Source organism: Pangasianodon hypophthalmus, chromosome 16, assembly GCF_027358585.1.
Source record: "Pangasianodon hypophthalmus isolate fPanHyp1 chromosome 16, fPanHyp1.pri, whole genome shotgun sequence".
Taxonomy (NCBI): Eukaryota; Metazoa; Chordata; class Actinopteri; order Siluriformes; family Pangasiidae; genus Pangasianodon; species Pangasianodon hypophthalmus.
The window spans coordinates 12281677-12301467 of NC_069725.1; the positions used below are offsets into that span (position 1 = coordinate 12281677).

Below are 19791 nucleotides of genomic sequence, written 5' to 3' on the forward strand. Positions count from 1 at the left end.
GTATCCTGAACATTTGAATATATGATTTGTTATATTCACCATAGCCAGTTCCAAGCCTGAGCTGGTGCAAAATACCATCAAGTTTTCAATCATCTTGAATGGTCATGTTGCACTTCATCAAGAAGGCTTTATGAGGGGTTCTTTGCTTGCTAAATAATTATAGATTTTAAAGGGGAATCTACAGTATATGGAATGTCTCAGACCTGAGCCAGAGTATCAAATCAAAGGACGCTTCAAAATCCTGGATGAAACCTCTTCATTACAAAGTGTATATGACAGCAGGTGAGTAACTACCAGCATAGTGAGATTTAACCACAGAGCCATTAAGGTCACACTCATGCAAGTTTATGCTCCTAACAAGATTGCTACAGGAGGAGAGACATGGGTCATAGAATCCATCGCGAACCAAAAAAAAAGACGACACATAGCCACATCATGCTGATATTTACTCTTCAGTTGGACAACAAAAATGTGATTTGTTCACCAATTGTGGTCTGTCAGCCAGGGTGGTAAGCTCCATCTGTTATCAGTGGTTAGTACCTATGACAACATATGCTGGCAAATGTAAGCATGTCATATGGTAAGGTCATAAAAGCACTAGCATCTCAAAAGCCCACAGGACCCAGTCGTGATTTGGCGGCAGAAGATGCTTGGCTAAATACTGCTTTCTTTACTGATTTCTTTTGCAAAGAAATTACCAGTACTTCGAGTGGATGTCATAGTGCAGAAACAGACAAGCGGCTGACCATTAAAGACTTTAATGAGGAGTAACTAGCTGAGATGGGCATAACTTGGAAGGAAGTTGGTGACAGAGCATGACATTTCTGAAATTTGCATTGTGTTGAAATCTCTCATTATGAGATGTTCCACTGAGACTGTGAAAAACACTATGAATGCTATATCTATGGATATACAGAAATAAACTGCAGATCTATAGATTCTATAGAAGCATGACTAAAACTGAAGTCATGTACAGTGCCTCCAGGATGTATTCACCCCTGAATTTTATTTATTTTTTTTTTTTTTTGCAGCATCAAATTTAAGTATGGAATGAAGTTTTTTCCTTTGATAAGTTATTAGAAGTGTTTGATAAGTATTCACCCCCTGTGTTTGAAGTTTTCCTTTTGCAGCAATTACAGATTTGATTTGTCTCAGATGTGTCACTATGAGCTTTGCACATTTTGATTTTGCCATTGTCTTACATTCATGAATGCAAATTTTCTGCCAAATTAGATGGAGAATGTGGGTGGGCAGCAATGTTCAGTCTTCAGTGTCATACCTGAAAAGTCTGGGCTTTGACTCAGCCATTCCAAGACATAAACCTTTTTCAAACCATTTTTTTGTTTTCACCCTGTGCTTTGATTCAGTGTCTTGCTGGAACATTTTACCCTAAATATAAATGTCTTGGACTGGAACAGGTTTTTCTATATAATTTGCTTATATCTGGCTCTATCCATGTTGCCTGTAACGACAACAAGTTTTCCAGGTTCTCCTGCTGAAAAGCAGCCCTAGAGCACGATGCTACCGCCAAACTGCTTGATCACAGGAATAGTGTTATCTGAGTGTTGGGCTGTATTTGGTTTGCACCAAACACTGTTCTTTGGCTTTAGGCTAAATGGCACAACTTTAGTTTCATCAGACCACAAAATCTGTTTCCAAAAGCTCTCAGACTTTCTCAGAAATGGCTTCCTTCTGGCCACTCCCTCAGAGGCCGGATCTGTGAATAGCTGATGATACTGTTGATGTCTGCACAGGTTCTCCTATTTCAGTCAGTGAACTCTGTAACCCTTTCAGTGTTGTAGCTGGACCGTTGTACACTTCTCTAACAATTGCCCTTCAGTTCTGTCCGATCTTGGTAGTGTCTGAGCTGTGCCATATTTTTTTCCTTTTTCTTATAATGGAGTTCACAGTGCTCCTGAGAAGTTTCAAAGCTTTGCTAATGTTTTAATAACCTCCTCCATCTTTTTTGCTCCGAACTATTGAGTGCTTTCTGGAGGCACTCTATGACTTCATTCCGAAGCCTTGAGATCTGCACATGGCAGTGGAGAACCAGAAACTATAATAATAGCCACAAACGCCTCTTGCTATATAAAAGACATACACTTAAAACAACTTCATCCTCAAGGCTAATAAGAATATAAACTAGAGGGAGGAAAGAGGGAAAAAAGACAAGCAGTTAGCAGTCTCAGGGTCACACAACTCTACCAGGCAATAAATACTGGAGTGTTGCAGAGACCTTGAGTTCTTACTGTCAATTTCTTTTATCTCTATCAGGAGTACTTCTCAAAAACAGGGTTCAGTTGAAATTTGAAACATAAAAGCTTATACATACAGTAAATGTAAATGTAAATATCCAGCACAAATCATTCCTAAGCCATTCAAACTAAAATAACAGGGGTAGTTTGCTTGATTTTTTTGAAAAGCTACTGTTAAATACTATAAATGTTGTAGTAATCCAAAATATTTAAGCACAGTGCCTACTGAAGTGGACCATTGCAGCCTCAAGCTTTAGTGACCATGACATGAGGGTTCAGTCATGTTATAATCAAAAAACATGGCCCCATCATAGTATCAAGATGCACCAGTACAATACACTAAGCTTAAGTTGTCCATTAGTCCATGTATGTGTCTATGTGTGTGTGTGTGTGTGTATGAGAGAGAGGAGTCTTGGGTAAAGCTCAAACTGATCTCATTTCTCTGAAGCACTGAACTCCTTAATCTCCTCAGAGGATAAGGGATGGGATGGGTATGACTACAATCGCAGACAAAGCACTTGCACCAGTGTGTGTTTGTAGGTGCAGAGACCAAGTGGGCCCTCATGTCGATGCTTATCCAATACTAAACACAGAAGGAAGCCCTGCTGTTATTTAAGTGAGCACTGTGTCCATATAGAACACACTGTACAAGCATATTTAACAGACTGAACTATTACACTCACCTGGCAACAAACCAAATTAATCAATTATCAATTAACTGTCACATTATAATTATTATTATTACACATATTATATAACATTATAATTTAAAAAACCCTAACGATTCAGTCTTATATTAGGGCATTTTAAATAAAGTTATTTGCTAAGTTTGTCATGATTTTAAATTCTATAAAGGGGGTGCATTATTATTATCAAGTACATAATACAGCAAATAAAGTTGACCGGAATAGGTATTATTTTTTTTAATTGCTGGTCTTACTACAAACAGGCTGCGCACAACTCACTCCTGAACATGCTTATTTTCTTAAACAAAAAGCAGTAGGCCTGTAGATTTGAATCCTTTAAAGTCAGTTCTCAATCAAGTGATATTTGAGGTAATAAAAAGTGCTGTTTTCTGTTTTATAGGCCTTACGTTTGTTGCCTTGCATTTGTCAATGATTAGTCACTATCTGTTCATTAACATTAGCAATAATTTATCAAAGAATCTTAAATTCTGCAATCATACAACAATCAGCAAACATACAAAGTACTAATAATTCCAATAACATTCACAAAGACTACTGCTCATGGTTCCAAATTGTAATGAATCAAGCCAATCAAAACCATAGACCATGCAGAAGGGAGTGAAGAAAAAAAAAAAAAAATATATATATATATATATATATATATATATATATATATATGAGCCAAATTCCCGGTCGAATGTAGACCCGAAGGGCAGATGTCACAGCCTGGTTATGTAGAAGTGGACTAAAGAGGTTGTAGCAGAGCTTAGTGCCTTATCAGTGGGTTAACTGCCCACTTCACATCTGTGCTTGATCAGAGATACTGTGTCACTAACAGCCAGATCACTGTGTGGGTCAGTCTCGTGTCCAACCTTTCACTTTCTCTCATATACACATGCACAGACACTCTGCTTCACCGCTTCACATTCACAGTAGTGCTGGAGAATATTAAGGGAGGAAATGAGCTGTCAATTGCTGATCTTGGTCCTAATACAGGCTGCTGTTTTACCAAAACCCTTACTGCTGCGGGTCTATATTCTAAAGTGTTTGCTCAAGAATTTACTGTTTATTGATTTTTTTTTTGGTCAGGGAAGAATGTCAAGGCCTATGAGGCAAGATTTTTTTTTTTTTGTTCAGGGAAGAATGTCAAGGCCTATGAGGCAAGACAAGACTTTTCTAATTTCAAAGAGCAAACAATTCCCCTTTTACAGTAGGTTATCTTATCTTGGCTTTTCAACAGGTCCTCTTAATGCATTCTCAGTAAAACCTAAGGATCCGATAGCAGTGGGTCCAAATTTCAGGGGCATTTTGGAGGTTTTATGGATCAACCTTTACTCTGCTTTTCTGAAACACACCCAACCAACTCCCCATAAAACAATCAAAAAAAAAGAAAGCAGGGCCTCTGCTTGGTGTGGTAATGCACACCAAGGTACATACCCACCCACTTTTACTCACTTACACAGGACAGCATTCCGGGAAAAGTTTAGCAAGTTCCAGAGGATGATTTTTTTTTTTTTTTTCTGTTTTGCAGCGAACAGTGAGTTCACAGCCTGAGATACACACCTGGACACTTGCACACCCATAGACTATAACACACAAACACACCTCATTAGCAGCAAGCAGGAACATGCCATCTAATTGCATTCACACATGGAGACACACACCCAATGATAAACACACTCACAGCAGCATGCACTAAATCACAGCAGGCCACCATTCCTGTGAACAAAACAAATTGTTAGCTATCTGTCAAGCAAGTGAGCCCGTGTGTATAATAATTAATTCAGGCTCTTCTTATTTGAGGGTGGCGTGGAGGGGTGGCAGTTAATAATTAAGCAGCCACTGGCCCTGACTCAGTGGAAACCATCCTCTCAAGGACCCAACACTAGCAGTGCACCTCTGAAGATGAAGACATATACACACACACACGCACGTTACAAAAGATGGGAAAAACTGGCAATACTACATTCAGTGCTCTATCCCTATTAATCCACATCAACATAACTGACTATAGATTGGTAGTAACAAAATTGAGAATATTTATTCTCTAATATGTGTCATTAACGGATACATTACACCATTATTGGTAGGATATGAAAGTGAGTAAAAATAGCACGAAGCAAAAACAGGAGAGAGAGAGAGAGTTGTCTAAGCATTATTAAAGGAGAGGAAAATGGCAGCCCATTTATTTGTTTCTCTTGCTCTCTCATGATTTATCTTTTCATCTCCCGTCTCTCTCTCACTCACTCTCGCTGTACACTCCCTACAATAACTTAGCAAACATACTCACAATCAAATAGAATGCACACTGGGAAATGTCATATGTTAATGGCCCTGCATTTTTAATAGTATTTCCATTAGGTTATCACATGATTATCATCCTCCGCCTCTCCTTTCTCCCCCACATGCTCTTTAGTGTCTATGGGAACTTGTTCAAACTACAACACTTAAGATTCAAGATGCAAAACCATTCCGACTGCAGTACAGACTGCAGAATAGCCATCTGTTCCACATGAATTCCCTTACTGCTCTATAGTCAAGTGCTAACAAACTGGGTGGATCTGGGAAACTGGAAACGCTTGCCGAGTTCTCGGGCTAGCAGCTAGTGCTCAGATTATCACAGTCCCATATGCTTAAATATGATTGTGCCACTTCCATAAAAAATAATGACCAGTACATGAATGCTATGTCCAACGGTATTTATCTAAATGTTCAGAAATCTTTGTGATTTCATAACTAAACAGCACCACTATGGTTTGCCTTCAGGTTACCCTGAGCATCTGAACAGCTAGTGAACTGCATCATGTTAAATATACGTCACTAATTATGTAAGTAAAGAATGCTATTTATGTTGTTATGTATAGCTCTACATCATCTGCACCATAATAATATACATTATTCCATAGAGCCTTTGGTGACCTTCTGAAATTTAAGCCACTGGAGTGACAAAATAAAGATGTCGGAACTGTGGTGTTCCACAAAAATTACTGTAAGACTTATTTCTCCTTTAACCCATGATGGATCAGTTGAAAACATTAACAAATTACATTATCAAACACATTGTGACAGATGGGAGATGAAAATGTGGAAAAGATCAGTATTAGAATGACAATTCAGCCTTAAATATGTTTATGATAAAGAAAATTATATACACATATATAAAATCCTATAAAGAAGCTGAAATCATGAAGCTGAAATCATCTGAGCTACTGATCAATCTAACAATCACATCTCCAATCCTATCAGGCTCTCTTTAATAATATATCACAAACAACCAACAGCCAAAAAACTGAAAACGTTAGTTCACACAAAGTGCATTAGAGGAGGTACATAGTACATGCCTGTGTATTAGAACATAGATGTAATAGATTGTATATAGAAGATACACAAACTTACAGCTGTCATAACGTCTAAAGCTCAAATTCAGGATGTCATAGTCAGAGTGGATCTGATTTTATTATTATTATTTTTAATGATGTTACACTATCAGCTACTATCAAAAGTATATGTCGTATTTAGTTCTTATAGTTGTAAATCTAATGGATTGGTCATCTGAAAGGGTTTCACAATTTAATATGATATAAAGTGTTTTAAATCAATATTTAACACAGCACAATTGTTTTGGCTTCTGTGGATAGAAAGTTTAGAAATAAAAGGCTGTAATAGCTTCAGTAAATAAATATGAAACAGCCTAATGTGTCTAATATTGGAATAGTTGTCTTACATTCATAAAATGAATCTTTTTGGTGATCATAGGGGTGTTAAAATGTTTCACACTTTGTCAATATATCAGAAGAACCCTACTGACTGAATTCTGCATAAACACAACCGAAGCCTAACTCACTCTAGGCTTAAGTTACTCTTATCTGTAGCTATGTCCAACAGAAGAAGATAAGACTCAGTGACCTGCTGAAACCAGAGAGAACAACTTGACAATATTAATGAGTCTCCACCTCACCTGCCTGTCACTCACAGCAGCTCTCTTCCATTGGCTGGCAGTCAGTCTGTAGTTTCTAAGCTGCTTTGTGTACAGGGATTGTGATTTGCTTTCTGAGGCTGCTGGAGGTCATCTGTAGGCACTTGTGAATGCAGTAGTGCACCAAAAATAACTATTTGTTCCTGCAGTTCAAAAGCAGCAGTAATAGGTCTGCATGCTATTAGCTCCTCTGTACATTCAGTCCCATTCAGACTGTTGTGGGGAAAATCTGAGGTGATTAGCATAGGCGTACTGTACATATTTGTGTGAAGTCACTCCATTCATCTCATTTGTCAGCTATTTATCTGAAGCAGCACTCCTTGCAGGACCCACTGAATGAGTAATAAGCAGTCACAGAAGGAGGTTCTGCCCCTCTATTCAAAAAGGAGTGCAAAGCTTTCAGCTGGAACGAGCATGTCAGTGTTTACTTGCCTCGCCTTTCAGACATGCTTACTACTGCATTGTGCTGTATGTTGCCTTTCACTGCTACTGGTGAAGCTGTCTGGCATCTTGAAATTATTAGGACTAAAAGTTTTCAGTAAAGCCTGAGTAAAGCTAGGAGAGTAGTGGACGACAGCACTTTCAGCTCAGAGTGAGTTTGAAGACAGAATGGGAGGAGAGAAGGATAAAATGTTCAGCTCTGAGACGTTGGTGAAAGCCTGCCCTTAAAAGCACATGTATCTCTAATGTTATACATTTCCTCTAGCAAGGAAACAATCAGACACCTGTCATTATGCAGCTGGAAGAGCTATTACAGTACATCAAACACTGCTCTCAGCCTACCTTTATGCATACAATCACTGCAGATACCATAAGCCTATAAATGCCTGTGGTCGGTTCTTCTTGATTAGAGTGCGGTGGACTGCATGCTTTACTGCAGGAAAATCGTGACTGAAATGAAAGGCAAATGTATTCAATAAAAACTAACAAGAGAACCCTCAACAACAAGCATGCATAGTCAGTGACATGTTGTTAATTACTGTTGTTGATTGCAAACAGTGCATTCTTATGTGTTTATTAGCCTGAAGGAAGCCCATGATTTATGCTGAGTATTAACTAAGTACTTAGTGTAATTATTCAGTTTTACTCTCACCCTCCATTTCTTTGGTCAATTGGGACATCAAATTCATGTCGTCATTTTTTTTCACTGCCTGCTTTCCCCTCACCCACCACCATACTCATTCTCTCACACACACACGTGCACACACATCTAAGCCTTTTTTGACAGTGACCTATGCGTGTCCCATGGGTCACTTTGCCTCCGGTGTCAAAACTAATCCACCCACGTAACAACAAAGGTCATTCAAAACAAATCCATCTAAAGCTGCATATCAGATGTAACGGAACACATGTTTAGCATGTAGCTTACCACACTCTATACTCAACGTGCACTTTTTTAGGAACACCTGTATACCTGCATTCATGCAATGAACTAATCATAAAATTATTTCAGAAAGTGCTGATATCCTGGAATTTTCATGCATGGAAAAACGATCTATAGAAGTCACACAATGGTGCGAAAAACCAAAAAAATTCCAGTGAGCGGAAGTTCTGTGGGTTGAAACGTCTCGTTAAGGACTGGTTCAAGCTGTCAGAAAGGCTACAGAAGCTCAAATATCCACTCTTGTAACAGTTAAAACACCATATTTATATACATTCCACTGGTATGCAGGGTGCCTTTAAAGATGCGGACCATCTCATCTGCATACTGCGTGCTGTGTAGTAACGTTATTCAGACTGTGTGCAGGCGGATGAAGACAGATCTGCTCTGCCTGTTTTATTATACCTTTACTTTTTTTTAACGCTTATGGGTTTATGTTATCCTGTCATGTATGAGAAGAGCGTGCTGCCTGTGAATCTGCCATTAAATGTGTGGAATGCAGACTTTTGCTGTTTGGCTCTTTGGTTCATTGAACTAAACCACTTATCTCCGGGTGAAAGCGTTACACTCTGTACAACCATTGTGAGCAGAAAAGCAGCTCAGAATGCACAACATGCTGAGGCAACATGCACAACCTTGAGGCACATGGGCTAGAACAGCAGAAGGCCACATAGGGTTCCACTCCTGTCAGCCAAAAACTGGAATCTGAGGCTGCACAGACTCACAGAAACTTGACAGCTAAAGATTGGAAAAACATTGCCAGGTCTTTGCCAGGTATACAAGTGTTCCTGTTTAAGTGACTGGGGAGTGTACGTGCCTGTTTAGTACTTACATCAGGAACACTTGCAAGCGGTGTCACTTGAGCAGTACAGTGATAGAGAAAACATTTCTGTCAGCTCTATCATACGCACTAAAACACAACTACATCACAACTCAATGGCTGACAAAGGTATTCTAAATGGAGCACTATATGTGAAGGAAAGTCATCCAGCTGACAGAGGTTTATTAGCAAATTACTTTAAATATACCTTTAACTCTACCTGCCATGGTAATAATTGGTTAGTAATAATTATATAATAATTAACATACATGGATACGTAATCTCACCAGGATCAGCATTCTGATCAAAATCCCACGTTCTGGTGTCACCCAGAAGGGTCATGTTCCTCTCAAGGTTTCAGGTCATCTTGAAGTTTTCCTTGCCATTGTTGCCTCTGACTTGTTCCTTAGAGATCTATATCTACGTTTTGGTAAAGTCTATACAATTCAATTCTCAACGTGTTACAGGTCATCTGTTTTCTTTCAGAGAAAGATATATAGCAAGCTACCTTCTTGACTGGTCATGTAATTTTTACATTTTATTCTTAAGGGAAACTCCACATAATACAGACATCTCTGTGTTTTCCTAGTGTCTGAAATCAAGAGTATTATTAATATGCAAATTGATTAATTTGTATTCTGAGTGTTCCTGTGAGAATAAGAAAACAGCGGGTGGGAAATTTGACAAACAGATGAATTCTTTTGGTAATGAGGTTCATTGAACTGGCAATTTTAAACAATATCATCATTACATAAAATCAACAAGCAAATTGTTTCAGTTAGCTGGTAATTCACTCTTAGCTGTTACAGTTATTCAGGCTCAATGTATATTAGAATGTATATAAGTATATAATGTATATAGAAACTCGCTTTGCAGTTTCCCTCTTCAGAAGGCTATATTTTCTATAGATTCTCCTCCACCCCTCCTCCTCCACTCCATCTGCCGATACCCTCTCCCTCCCCCTCCTGTCTCCCTATCTCTCTCATTCTCCTCTATCTCTCTTTCCTTGGACTTATGGGATTGTGGTGTGGGGGGGGAGCAGCATTAGTATTTCATACAGAGCCTCAACAGAGATATTCTCAATGTCAATCTTCACACTTTGGTCCACAGAATCCAGTGAATAAACCCACACTTGTACAGCACACATATATTTCACTAATATTTTACTATGGTGTCAGGGTATGCATTATATGGTGTTCGTTTTACTCTTTGAAGAATCATTGAGGAGAACTACAGTAGATCTAGGATAACTACCACTCAGTCCCTGCTTCTTATGTGCTGTTGATGCTGGATAAGATTTCCAGACATATGTCTATTAAGTAATGTTGCCAAGGACATCTGTAATGATTATGTATGATTTGTGCAGGATAAGCGATCTTTGTATAAATTAGAGAGATGGGGGCGTCTTCACGATATATGCATGCTTGTCATTCTAATAGCTCCATGCATTCTGCATACACTTCGTTTTAATCTAAACTGATTGCTTTGTCCTTTATTACAAGCATTTGCATCCGCACAAGTCAGGCTTAATCATTAGTAGGTCACATGACTATAACATCTATAGGCTTTACCTGTGCTAGGAACGCAATAACCTACAACCCAGGAAGCTTCGCTTCTCTGATAAGTCATCTATGTCATCTATATTTTATTGTTCTGCATTTGCAACTCAAATCAGTTTTGATTTGGTTTCTGTGGGAGACGATAGAAAAGAGCGCATCCTGGAGCATTTTTATACTGAAGAAAACATGCAAAAAATGTTTTTCCCACAGGGTATGAAGGAAAATTTTCAAACATATCAATTTGTACGCAATACATCAACTTGGTTTTTTTCTACTGGCAAAATGCAGCATAATTTTTCTAGACACATGCATATGTCCATAAAAATTACTAACATGGTAAATTTGGATGGGACTAAACTCCCAGAGATTCAGAGACTCCCCCAAGTAAAACTAGTCCAGTTCAAATATGGCTTTACTCTCTTATAGTCACTTTCTTTCCCAGCTCTCATGTCCTGTCGGATCCCTAGTGATAACTGAGTACAGTGTGCCAGGTGAAGCTGTCACTCATAACTGATGGCTCTCTATGTCAATTCCAGAGACAGAGATCCTCAAAGACCAGCTCACATGAGAGGCCTCTCACCCGAGTGGGTCAAAAAGACTCTTGCTTTAATCTCTGGAACCTTGATATAATCAGATGAGATTCTAAGAGGGAAGTGCAGATCCGATAGATAGGGAATATATGTTTTTGTTTTAACAGAGAACCACTGAGAAAAGCCTACAAGCCAGAAACAGAAAGCTGCAAATTCATGCATAAAAGTCTGATCTAAGGGACAGGTTTTGATTTGTCTTGTGAAAAACTTTTTTTTTAAATGGAGGATTTCTATAAAAAACAGTTGCACAGAATATAGGTACTGAAAAAAATATCAAGGTACCAAATTACTGAAAAACAGTACAACACTACACATTTCCAGTATCAATGCTAATTAAATTGCGGTTGAAGTCACTATATGCCTATTAACATGCACTTTCCTTTTTTGTGGTTGATAATACAGAAGCTACTTATTGTAATTGCTCTGCCATCATAATTATTCATTATTCTTAGTCGTGAAATAACAACTAGTTGTTACCATGTTTTTTAAATGTTACACAGTGATATTTAACAGTGTGAACCCCCAAGGCCCACTGTCAAGACTGACACTCCTCATTCTTGTAACTACATACATACAAACTTTAGTTTCACTGTAGTTACTAAGCAATTCATCATAGTTACTGAATATGTTTTAAAATGAAGAACTGGATAATAATCCAAGAGTTTAGTTAATGTTGAGCGAGTTGTAACTCACTAAATACCGTAAGTTGTAATGTCACTAAAGCTAAACTCGGCACTAATTTACGCTCTGCTGGTCTCATCAAATTTACAATAACGGGATGGGTTTTCTTTAGTTACGATATAAAAACTACTACACATATACTCCCAGATAAAGTTTTATTTTTTGACATTTTAGTGTTTAACCATTTTTTAAATTAAACTTTAAGCTATTGCCTCATTTGTGATCAACAAACCCCTTCCACTGTTAAAAGCTAAAATTCACAAAATATTAAAACTATATGTTTTAATCTGATTTCAAACTTAAAGCGGATTAAAAAATCCACTGTTTACTTCATTCTTTGGAACAGCCATTGTAGCACTAAAGCATCTGCTGAACAGAGGTTGAAACTGACCGTGAAGTGAAAGCAGCTAAAAGCAGATCCTTCAAGGCTATTAACACATACTTTAGTGAGATCAACTCTGCCCTCCACTACTACATCATAACTGTGCTTAATACATGATATAAAGATCATTAATTTGATTTGGTGAACAAGCAGCATGCACACCATAGGATCCAGGCTTAGTTGGATTTAATGGAAACATTTGCTGATAATGGAGAGGCAGTATAGAGAATGTCTTGGTAGAGTATAGAGACGCCTTGTAGAAATGTTTCGGCACTACTTCTTAAGCCCAGATAAATACTTATTCATATAATATTAAAATCTGTTGATACAATTAGTAAACTTTATGCAACACTGTAATGCAGATATTACCACTATTACTACAATAATAATAATAATAATAATAATAATAATAATAATAATAATAACAGCAGCCACAAGTGGCGATCTGTCGTGTCCAAGCACTCCTCACAAATAGCGCCCCCAGTGGCCAGGTTTTGCCAGGATACGTAGAACCATATAGAGACTTATCAAGTTTTGTGATTGATAGCTCAATGCTAGTTGTTTAAAATACCACTGAAAATGGCTGCTGAAAGCTGAAGAAAAGTGCCCCCGCTTTTGATGTAATTCAGTGATGATTAAAAGTCTAGTTACAGATTAGCAGTTCGATGCAGCACACCAAATTTGCACCCCCCTTGTGAGACTGCATCAGCTACTAGCAGGTCCCTCCCTGAAACTACCATTCAGTGACACTAGCTTAATGGGAACTATATCAAATGCCTGCTAAAACTTGATTGGCTGATGGCGGGCATGTTTTTCAGTAAATAGGGATCATGAAAAATCCACTTACAGATTAGCACATAGATGCACCCGATCAAATTCCAGCTTCATCGGCCTTACAGTTCTTGAGAAACAACTATTTGAACTTAAACTCTGCACTCTATGTGATAATTTTTGAGGTTTACATTCTGCTGAGTAGTTTGACACACCAAATTTGTAAAGATCCTAAAACTAAATACAAATACAAAATATCTTAGGACTAGTTCGTAATATTGTGCATATTATGCAAATTAGCAAAAACTCTAAGTGGGTGGAGTTAAATGGTTCTTGAGACTTTTTTGCTTGGGAGTACTCAAGGAATCAGTGGAAAGATGAAGAAAAAGGAGAAGAAAAAGAAGAAGAAGAAGAAGAAGAAGAAGAAAAAGAAGTCATTCGATTCAAAATCCTAACAATTACAATAGGGTTCTAGTACATTTTATTATTAGTAGTAGTAGTAGTAGTAGTAATAATGATAATAATAATAATTTTAAAGGTGCTGGAATAATAATAATACTTCATAGTGATGAGATGAAATGAGATTTTGAGTCTCAGGAAGGAAAACTTTGACTGTTTGTGCATATGCATTTAGTACTAGGGCTGTAATGAATACTCAATTATAATTAACTACTTGATTGTTAAAAAAAAAAAAAAAAATCCTTGATGAAAATTTCACGCAATTAAATATTCAGCAAATGACGCTCCAGAAGCTGGCGGTCATGTGCAGCAAAGTTGGCTCGACAACAAATCGCGAGGAAGACCATTCAGCGTCACGACAGAAAGCAACATGCAAGAGGGTGCAAGCAAGAAAAGACCCAGCAAATTAGCAGAGAAATGTACCTTAACTGCATTACAGAATGTTTAATGTTTGCAGGGTGAGTAAAACAAAATGGAAACATTATTGTTTTTTATTAAATAATAATTTCAGTGCTGTGGCTGTGTGAATTTATAATTTTGTTCAGTTAACCAGTGTTAAACTACTTTTAAGTGACGTGTCCTACGTAACAGGTAACAGCTACTTTAGTAGTATATTAACTAGATACTTTCTTACTCTTACTCAAGTAGATGTTTGGATGAGAACTTATTTTTACTTAAGAATTTTTTTGCTTAGCAATGGTATTTTTACTTGAATAACTATTTTTGTGATACTCTAACAACTTCTAACAATAAGTTCTAATAATATTATAATTATGAAAATTCAAACATTTTTACAACATTAAATCCCACATTTTGTTTTCATTAATGGACTGTTTTAACTTAGCTATAACAATTCAATCAAATTATTTAATAAATTATTTTAAACCGAGATTAAGTATGTGCTATTTTTAATTTCTGTTCCTTGACTCCCTTACAGCAAGAAACAGTAACGCTACAGATACTATAGTATTTTTGTTCAGGAAAACCATGCATTATAAACAATTTAATTTTATATGTACTTTGTTGAGAATTTATTTTTCATTAAAAAGGATAAAAAGAAGTATATTTATATAGAACTTATATGCAGCATTTATCTAGATAAAAAACAAATGTTAACAATTGTCTGTACATACCCTCCCTTTAGGTGACAGTGACAGAAATCTCTGGTGTTTTGGAGGCCACAGGAGTGGATGAGATTCGACTGGAGACATTAAAGCCACTGGGCAAGATTAGGGTTGTGTAATTAACATGCCTGATTAATGGTGCATTGAGACCTGGGACAATACATTTGAAAACTGGGATGTTGGTCGTAATTTTGAAAAAGGGGGATCAGAGATTGTATTCCAATTATAGGGGAATCACACGCCTCAGCCTCTCAGGAAAAGTCTGTGTCAGACTTGATACAATAGTTGAACCTAGAATTCTGGAGGAACAATGTGTTTTCTGTCCTGGTCGTGGAAGAGTGGACCAGAAGACAAGTTCTTTACCCTTGCAGGGCTTTGTGAGGGGTCATGGGAGTATGCTAATCCTTTCTACATGTGTTTGTGGATTTGGAAAAGGCCTATGATTGTGTGCCTCAGCATTTGTTATGTGGGAGGTACTAGAGAGTATCTGAGTGACTGTTTTGTGCAATCTGGTCTCTCTATGAGCACAAATCAAAACTGTTAAAGGTGGGTCTCAGACTCCATCACGTGTCTGTCTTGCCTCCATTATTGATTGTGGTTTTCATGGATATGATATCAAGACCCATCCAAGGTTCAGTATGTGGGACTAGAACAAAGCACTGTTATTTGCTGCTGCTGATGATGTTCTCTTGGCACCATCCAAAGTGGACTTCTAACACGCACTCAAACATTTCTTAGCTGAATGTGAAGTGGCTGGAATGAAAATCAGCACCTCCAAGTTGAGGCTATGGCTTTCTCCCAGTAAAGAATGAGATGCTCCCTTCAGGTGAAGGGAAAGATTTTGCCCCTGGTGGAAGAGTTGTAGTATCTTGGGATATTATTCATGAGTAATGGAAAATTGACAAATGGATCAGGTCAGTGACAGCACTGTTACAGATGCTGACCCGGTCTGTGGTGTTAAAGCAGGAGCACATTTTTTCAGACAAAGCTCCCTGTTTAGCAACCTACATCCCTATTCTTACCTATGCTCACGAGCTGTGGGTACTGACCAAAAGAATAAGGCAGCAGTGTACAGCTGGTCAAAAATTAAGTTCCACTGCAGGGTTGTTAGGCTAACTCTGAGTGATAGGATGAGGAATTCAACAATCCTGGAGAGCCTCAGAGTAGCCTTACTGCCCCTTTGAATCAAAATGAGCTAGTTGAGGTGGTTTAGGCACCTTCCAAGGATGCACCCTGTTCAGCTGCTGATAGATATGCATTAGGTCCATCACACTGGATGAAGACCCCAAGGCAGACAGGCAGAACCAAGACCTGCTGGAGAGATTATAACTTCACAATTGGCTTGGGAACATCCGAGAATCCCCCAAGAAGAGCTGAAATCTGTGGCTTCTCAGCCTGTTGCCTCTGGACTTACAGACCAAAAACCAAAACTATAAATGTCTTCCTTATGCCTGGGGGTTGCCTCTGCCTCTCTTTTTGGTCTGTAAGTCCAATAAGTCTGTGCTCAATAGTGGTCTTGGTCAAGAATTTTTATTTTGGTGCATCAGTAGGTATATGTGCACTGAGAAATGTGTGTCAAGTTTTAATTTAATTGGAAACAATGTACATCTAATTGAAAAAGGGCTAGATATTGATCAATTTAATTAGGTACTTGCAGGACAACACGTATTTGTCAGCTGATACTAGCAGTATCTGTGTTTTTACAGGCTTAACAGGTTTACCCTCCAGGTTCATCTGCCTTTAATACAGCACTAAATGAGAGTCCCATTAGGATCTTGGAGTTTGCTAATTAATTAGTCATTAAATCTAAAGCTTTAGGTCACTGGGTCACCTTTATTATACCTCAGTGTTTAATATACATTTTGTTTGTGAGACTCTAAAAGTGATTAAACTGTAATAAAACTTAAGAAATGCCAGGTTTCAAAAATTTCTGACTTACGAGAAACCAAAAAAATCACAGTCAGTCAAGTTAGTGCTGAACAGAAATTCAACAATATTAAATATTGTATGTTTTTCTGCAAAGTCTATAAAGACAGCAAAGAGTAAAACTGCAAATACATATACAATGGCCCAAGAGAGGTAAATACTGTTTTGTATGCAGACCCTGATGTCTTATTCCAAATAAGAACATATACGGTAGACACTACACCTGTGTGCGAGCTTGTATTCTATGGGAGCAGATGGGCTAGTTCTTCTGATCACTGGAGAGATAAAGAGACATGATAAAGAAAGAAAGACTCTTCTGTACTCTGAAAGAAGTTGTCTCCAAGAAACTGATGTCACAGCACACTTCAATGTTTCTCACCACACCTAGGCCCTTATGTTCACCATGTGTCTGAGTGTGTGTGCGCATGTCCAACCAAACGCAAAGCATCATGCTTCAGCATACCAATCTATTGCCTTTCATTTCAGAGTCCATTACTTCTTTCTTCCCCATAGGGGAGCAGAGAGGTTCTATTAAGATTGAGATGAGACTAAGTTGACAAAGAGAGTGAAACCTAGACACAGGGAGAAAAGAAACTAAAAGGAAGGAAAGAGTTTATGAATGAAAGAAAGAGTATGAAGCGAGGAAATCACTGCTCTTACCATCGTCTTCTTTGTGTGTGTTTTGGGGGCTGAGCATTCTCTCTATATTAGTGGCTGGATTCAGGTCTGAGTGTGTGTTATGGCGTTCAGTTGAAATCCATGTGGGGTCGCTCATATCAAACTCCTCACTGCTCACTGAACTCTCATCCTAGAGAAGAACAAGAAAAGAGAGAAATTGGGATTGAAAGGGAGCGAGTGTGCGTTTTGGGAGAGATGCTGATCCAAACAGGCACACTGCGAAAGTTTGTTAGCAATAGCAGCCATTTCCTACGCACTAGTGTTCTGCAACCTTCTGTAGATATTCTTGACTTTTGTTTGTACCTACCTGTATAAACTTAGTTGGTTCCCTTTTCCAAAATATAAAAAATTAGTAATTTAAACCACAGTGACAAGTATAAAGCATTTAACGATAACACGGTAAGCGCATCACAAGCACCGCCGACTATGTTCCCATGTTCATCAACGTGGCCTTTCTCTGTCCTGCAAGCTTCATATCTGACAATCCACTCCCACCCACATGAAAGTGAAAACCACCTGCTCCTGCAACATTTTCTCATTTCAAGTCTTCCAGGATCCCAAACCTGATGCACACTTTCACAGCAAAAATCTCATCAGGTGGCCATAAAGGAACAGACGCACACAGGTACAAACCCACGTAGCCAACAAGGCTATATGGTTTGGCTGCGGCAGCACATGGCATGGCGTGATTATGAGGGCACCACATATAAAGAGAGATCAAGGAAAAGGGTGAAGCGCTGCATGACCTTTAGTGACGCACTATGCAAGTAGAGTGAATGCATTTCTATTCTACATCCGCTTTGACTTTCCAGTTCTGCGATATGAATGGCGTCTAAATTACTTCCACAGAAAGCTTCAGTCAAGATCAGATATGTTGCTGATAAATACAAATATGAAAGAAGTCTCTGTGAGTGTGTGTGTGTGTGTGCGCGTGTGTATGCGCACACATATTTTGAGGATTGTGAGATGAACAAGACATGGAAGCGCAGCACTCTCAGTAATAAGGTCCAAAGAGCAGCAGCTTTTTTAAGGAAGGAAAAGATGTTTTTTTTTTTTCATTTCCTCTATGTACCATCCTCTCCTGGTTGATCCCTTCTCTCTTAATTTACTCCCTCTTATGGTAATGTACAATGTTAAACAGGAGCTTAGACATCTCAGGTTTTGGGGGACAATAAGAGATTAATACAATATTCTCCCAAACATACGTCAGCTACTTTATATCCTCATTATATTTGAAAAATTTCAGCATTATTTTTGATTTGTGAACACTTTAAAATAAGAGTTGACTATATAACCTTAGGTGATATGAAATAACACATTTGTTACCATGAATCCCACATGTTGTTCAGCTTGAATAATTGTTAGTTCATGTTAAGTAATAACTGTTAAACAATACATTTGTTAAAATTGCACTGCATATGCATATATGTATTTGTAATGTAAATGTATGTAACATAAATGAACAAAGGTGTACATACAACTGACGCAGTTATTACTTGTTTACTTGAAAGTTTTATAAAGTATTATAAAGTAATACTTTAATGTGTTCATGTTAAAAATCATTGCTAATGAAGAAGCCTAAGTGCTGTTAATGTTAACAAATGTATTACTTAATGTTACCCAATATAAGGTCATCAACTCACTGTAGGGTGTTGGTATTTATTCATGTATTATGTTAAATGAATGGTGGCATTCAAAAACAATTTAGAAGCGCCTCTGTGAATTTCGAGAAATATTGGTCATTTGTTCACCAGATACCAGCATTTCAGTTTCAATTTGTGGTAATGTTTGGCACAAGAAAATTAAATAATAATAATAATAATAATAATGATTAAAAACTCGTTTATTTTTCCCAGCAACAGCAAAGGCCAAAACTATACAGGTAGACAATTTAAAGGCAGACCTTCATACAGGAAAAAGCACATGTAAAGAAAGAAGAATAATTTTGAGACATGCTCAGTCTGAAAAGGCCATAGAAAGGACCTCGGTGCACTCAAACATTCAGTAGAAACATTCTGTGATAGAAAAGAATGAAGACGACCTTCAATAGCTTTGGCTTCTACAATAATACCTCAAAATAAAGCAGTTTCCATGGACTGACTATGCAATGATGGAGAACTCAAGCCAGATGTGTTAATTTGTACTGACATTAGACATGTGTGTAGTGCGAGGCTAGGGCAATGTGCAGCATGCCCATCTGCTAATGCCGGTCATTAAAAGAGGGGAACCTGGCAACTCTGTGACCTCTCTGTTTAATCAGATTGGCATCCCCTCAGACCTGCCAGTCAACATGCACCCTCTGTCACCAGCCCCGATTAGGTAACGTTTCAATTGCAACTTGTCTGCATTAAGGATGCATGATGAGTTTGAGGAGACAAACTTCATCAAACCTGCTCTGGGCTTGCTGGTCTTCTCCTTCACGCAATCTCAACTATGACTGAGTATTGACTTATCTTACACTATTAAACATAAATGTTGAGCCTGAGGAACTATGTTTGCGAGA

The 19791-nt window shown here is 38.0% G+C and overlaps 1 protein-coding gene across 3 annotated transcripts in view; it reads right to left on the bottom strand.

The window, feature by feature from the left end:
- The window catches only part of nol4lb (nucleolar protein 4-like b), a 98200-nt gene that overhangs the window by 33333 nt on the left and 45076 nt on the right, over positions 1–19791 (bottom strand). For all 3 annotated transcript variants that reach the window (XM_026920532.3, XM_026920535.3, XM_034311892.2), the window contains exon 5: positions 17271–17418. In XM_026920532.3, the coding sequence (XP_026776333.1) occupies positions 17271–17418 (148 nt within the window). The remainder of the gene's footprint in view (positions 1–17270; positions 17419–19791) is intronic.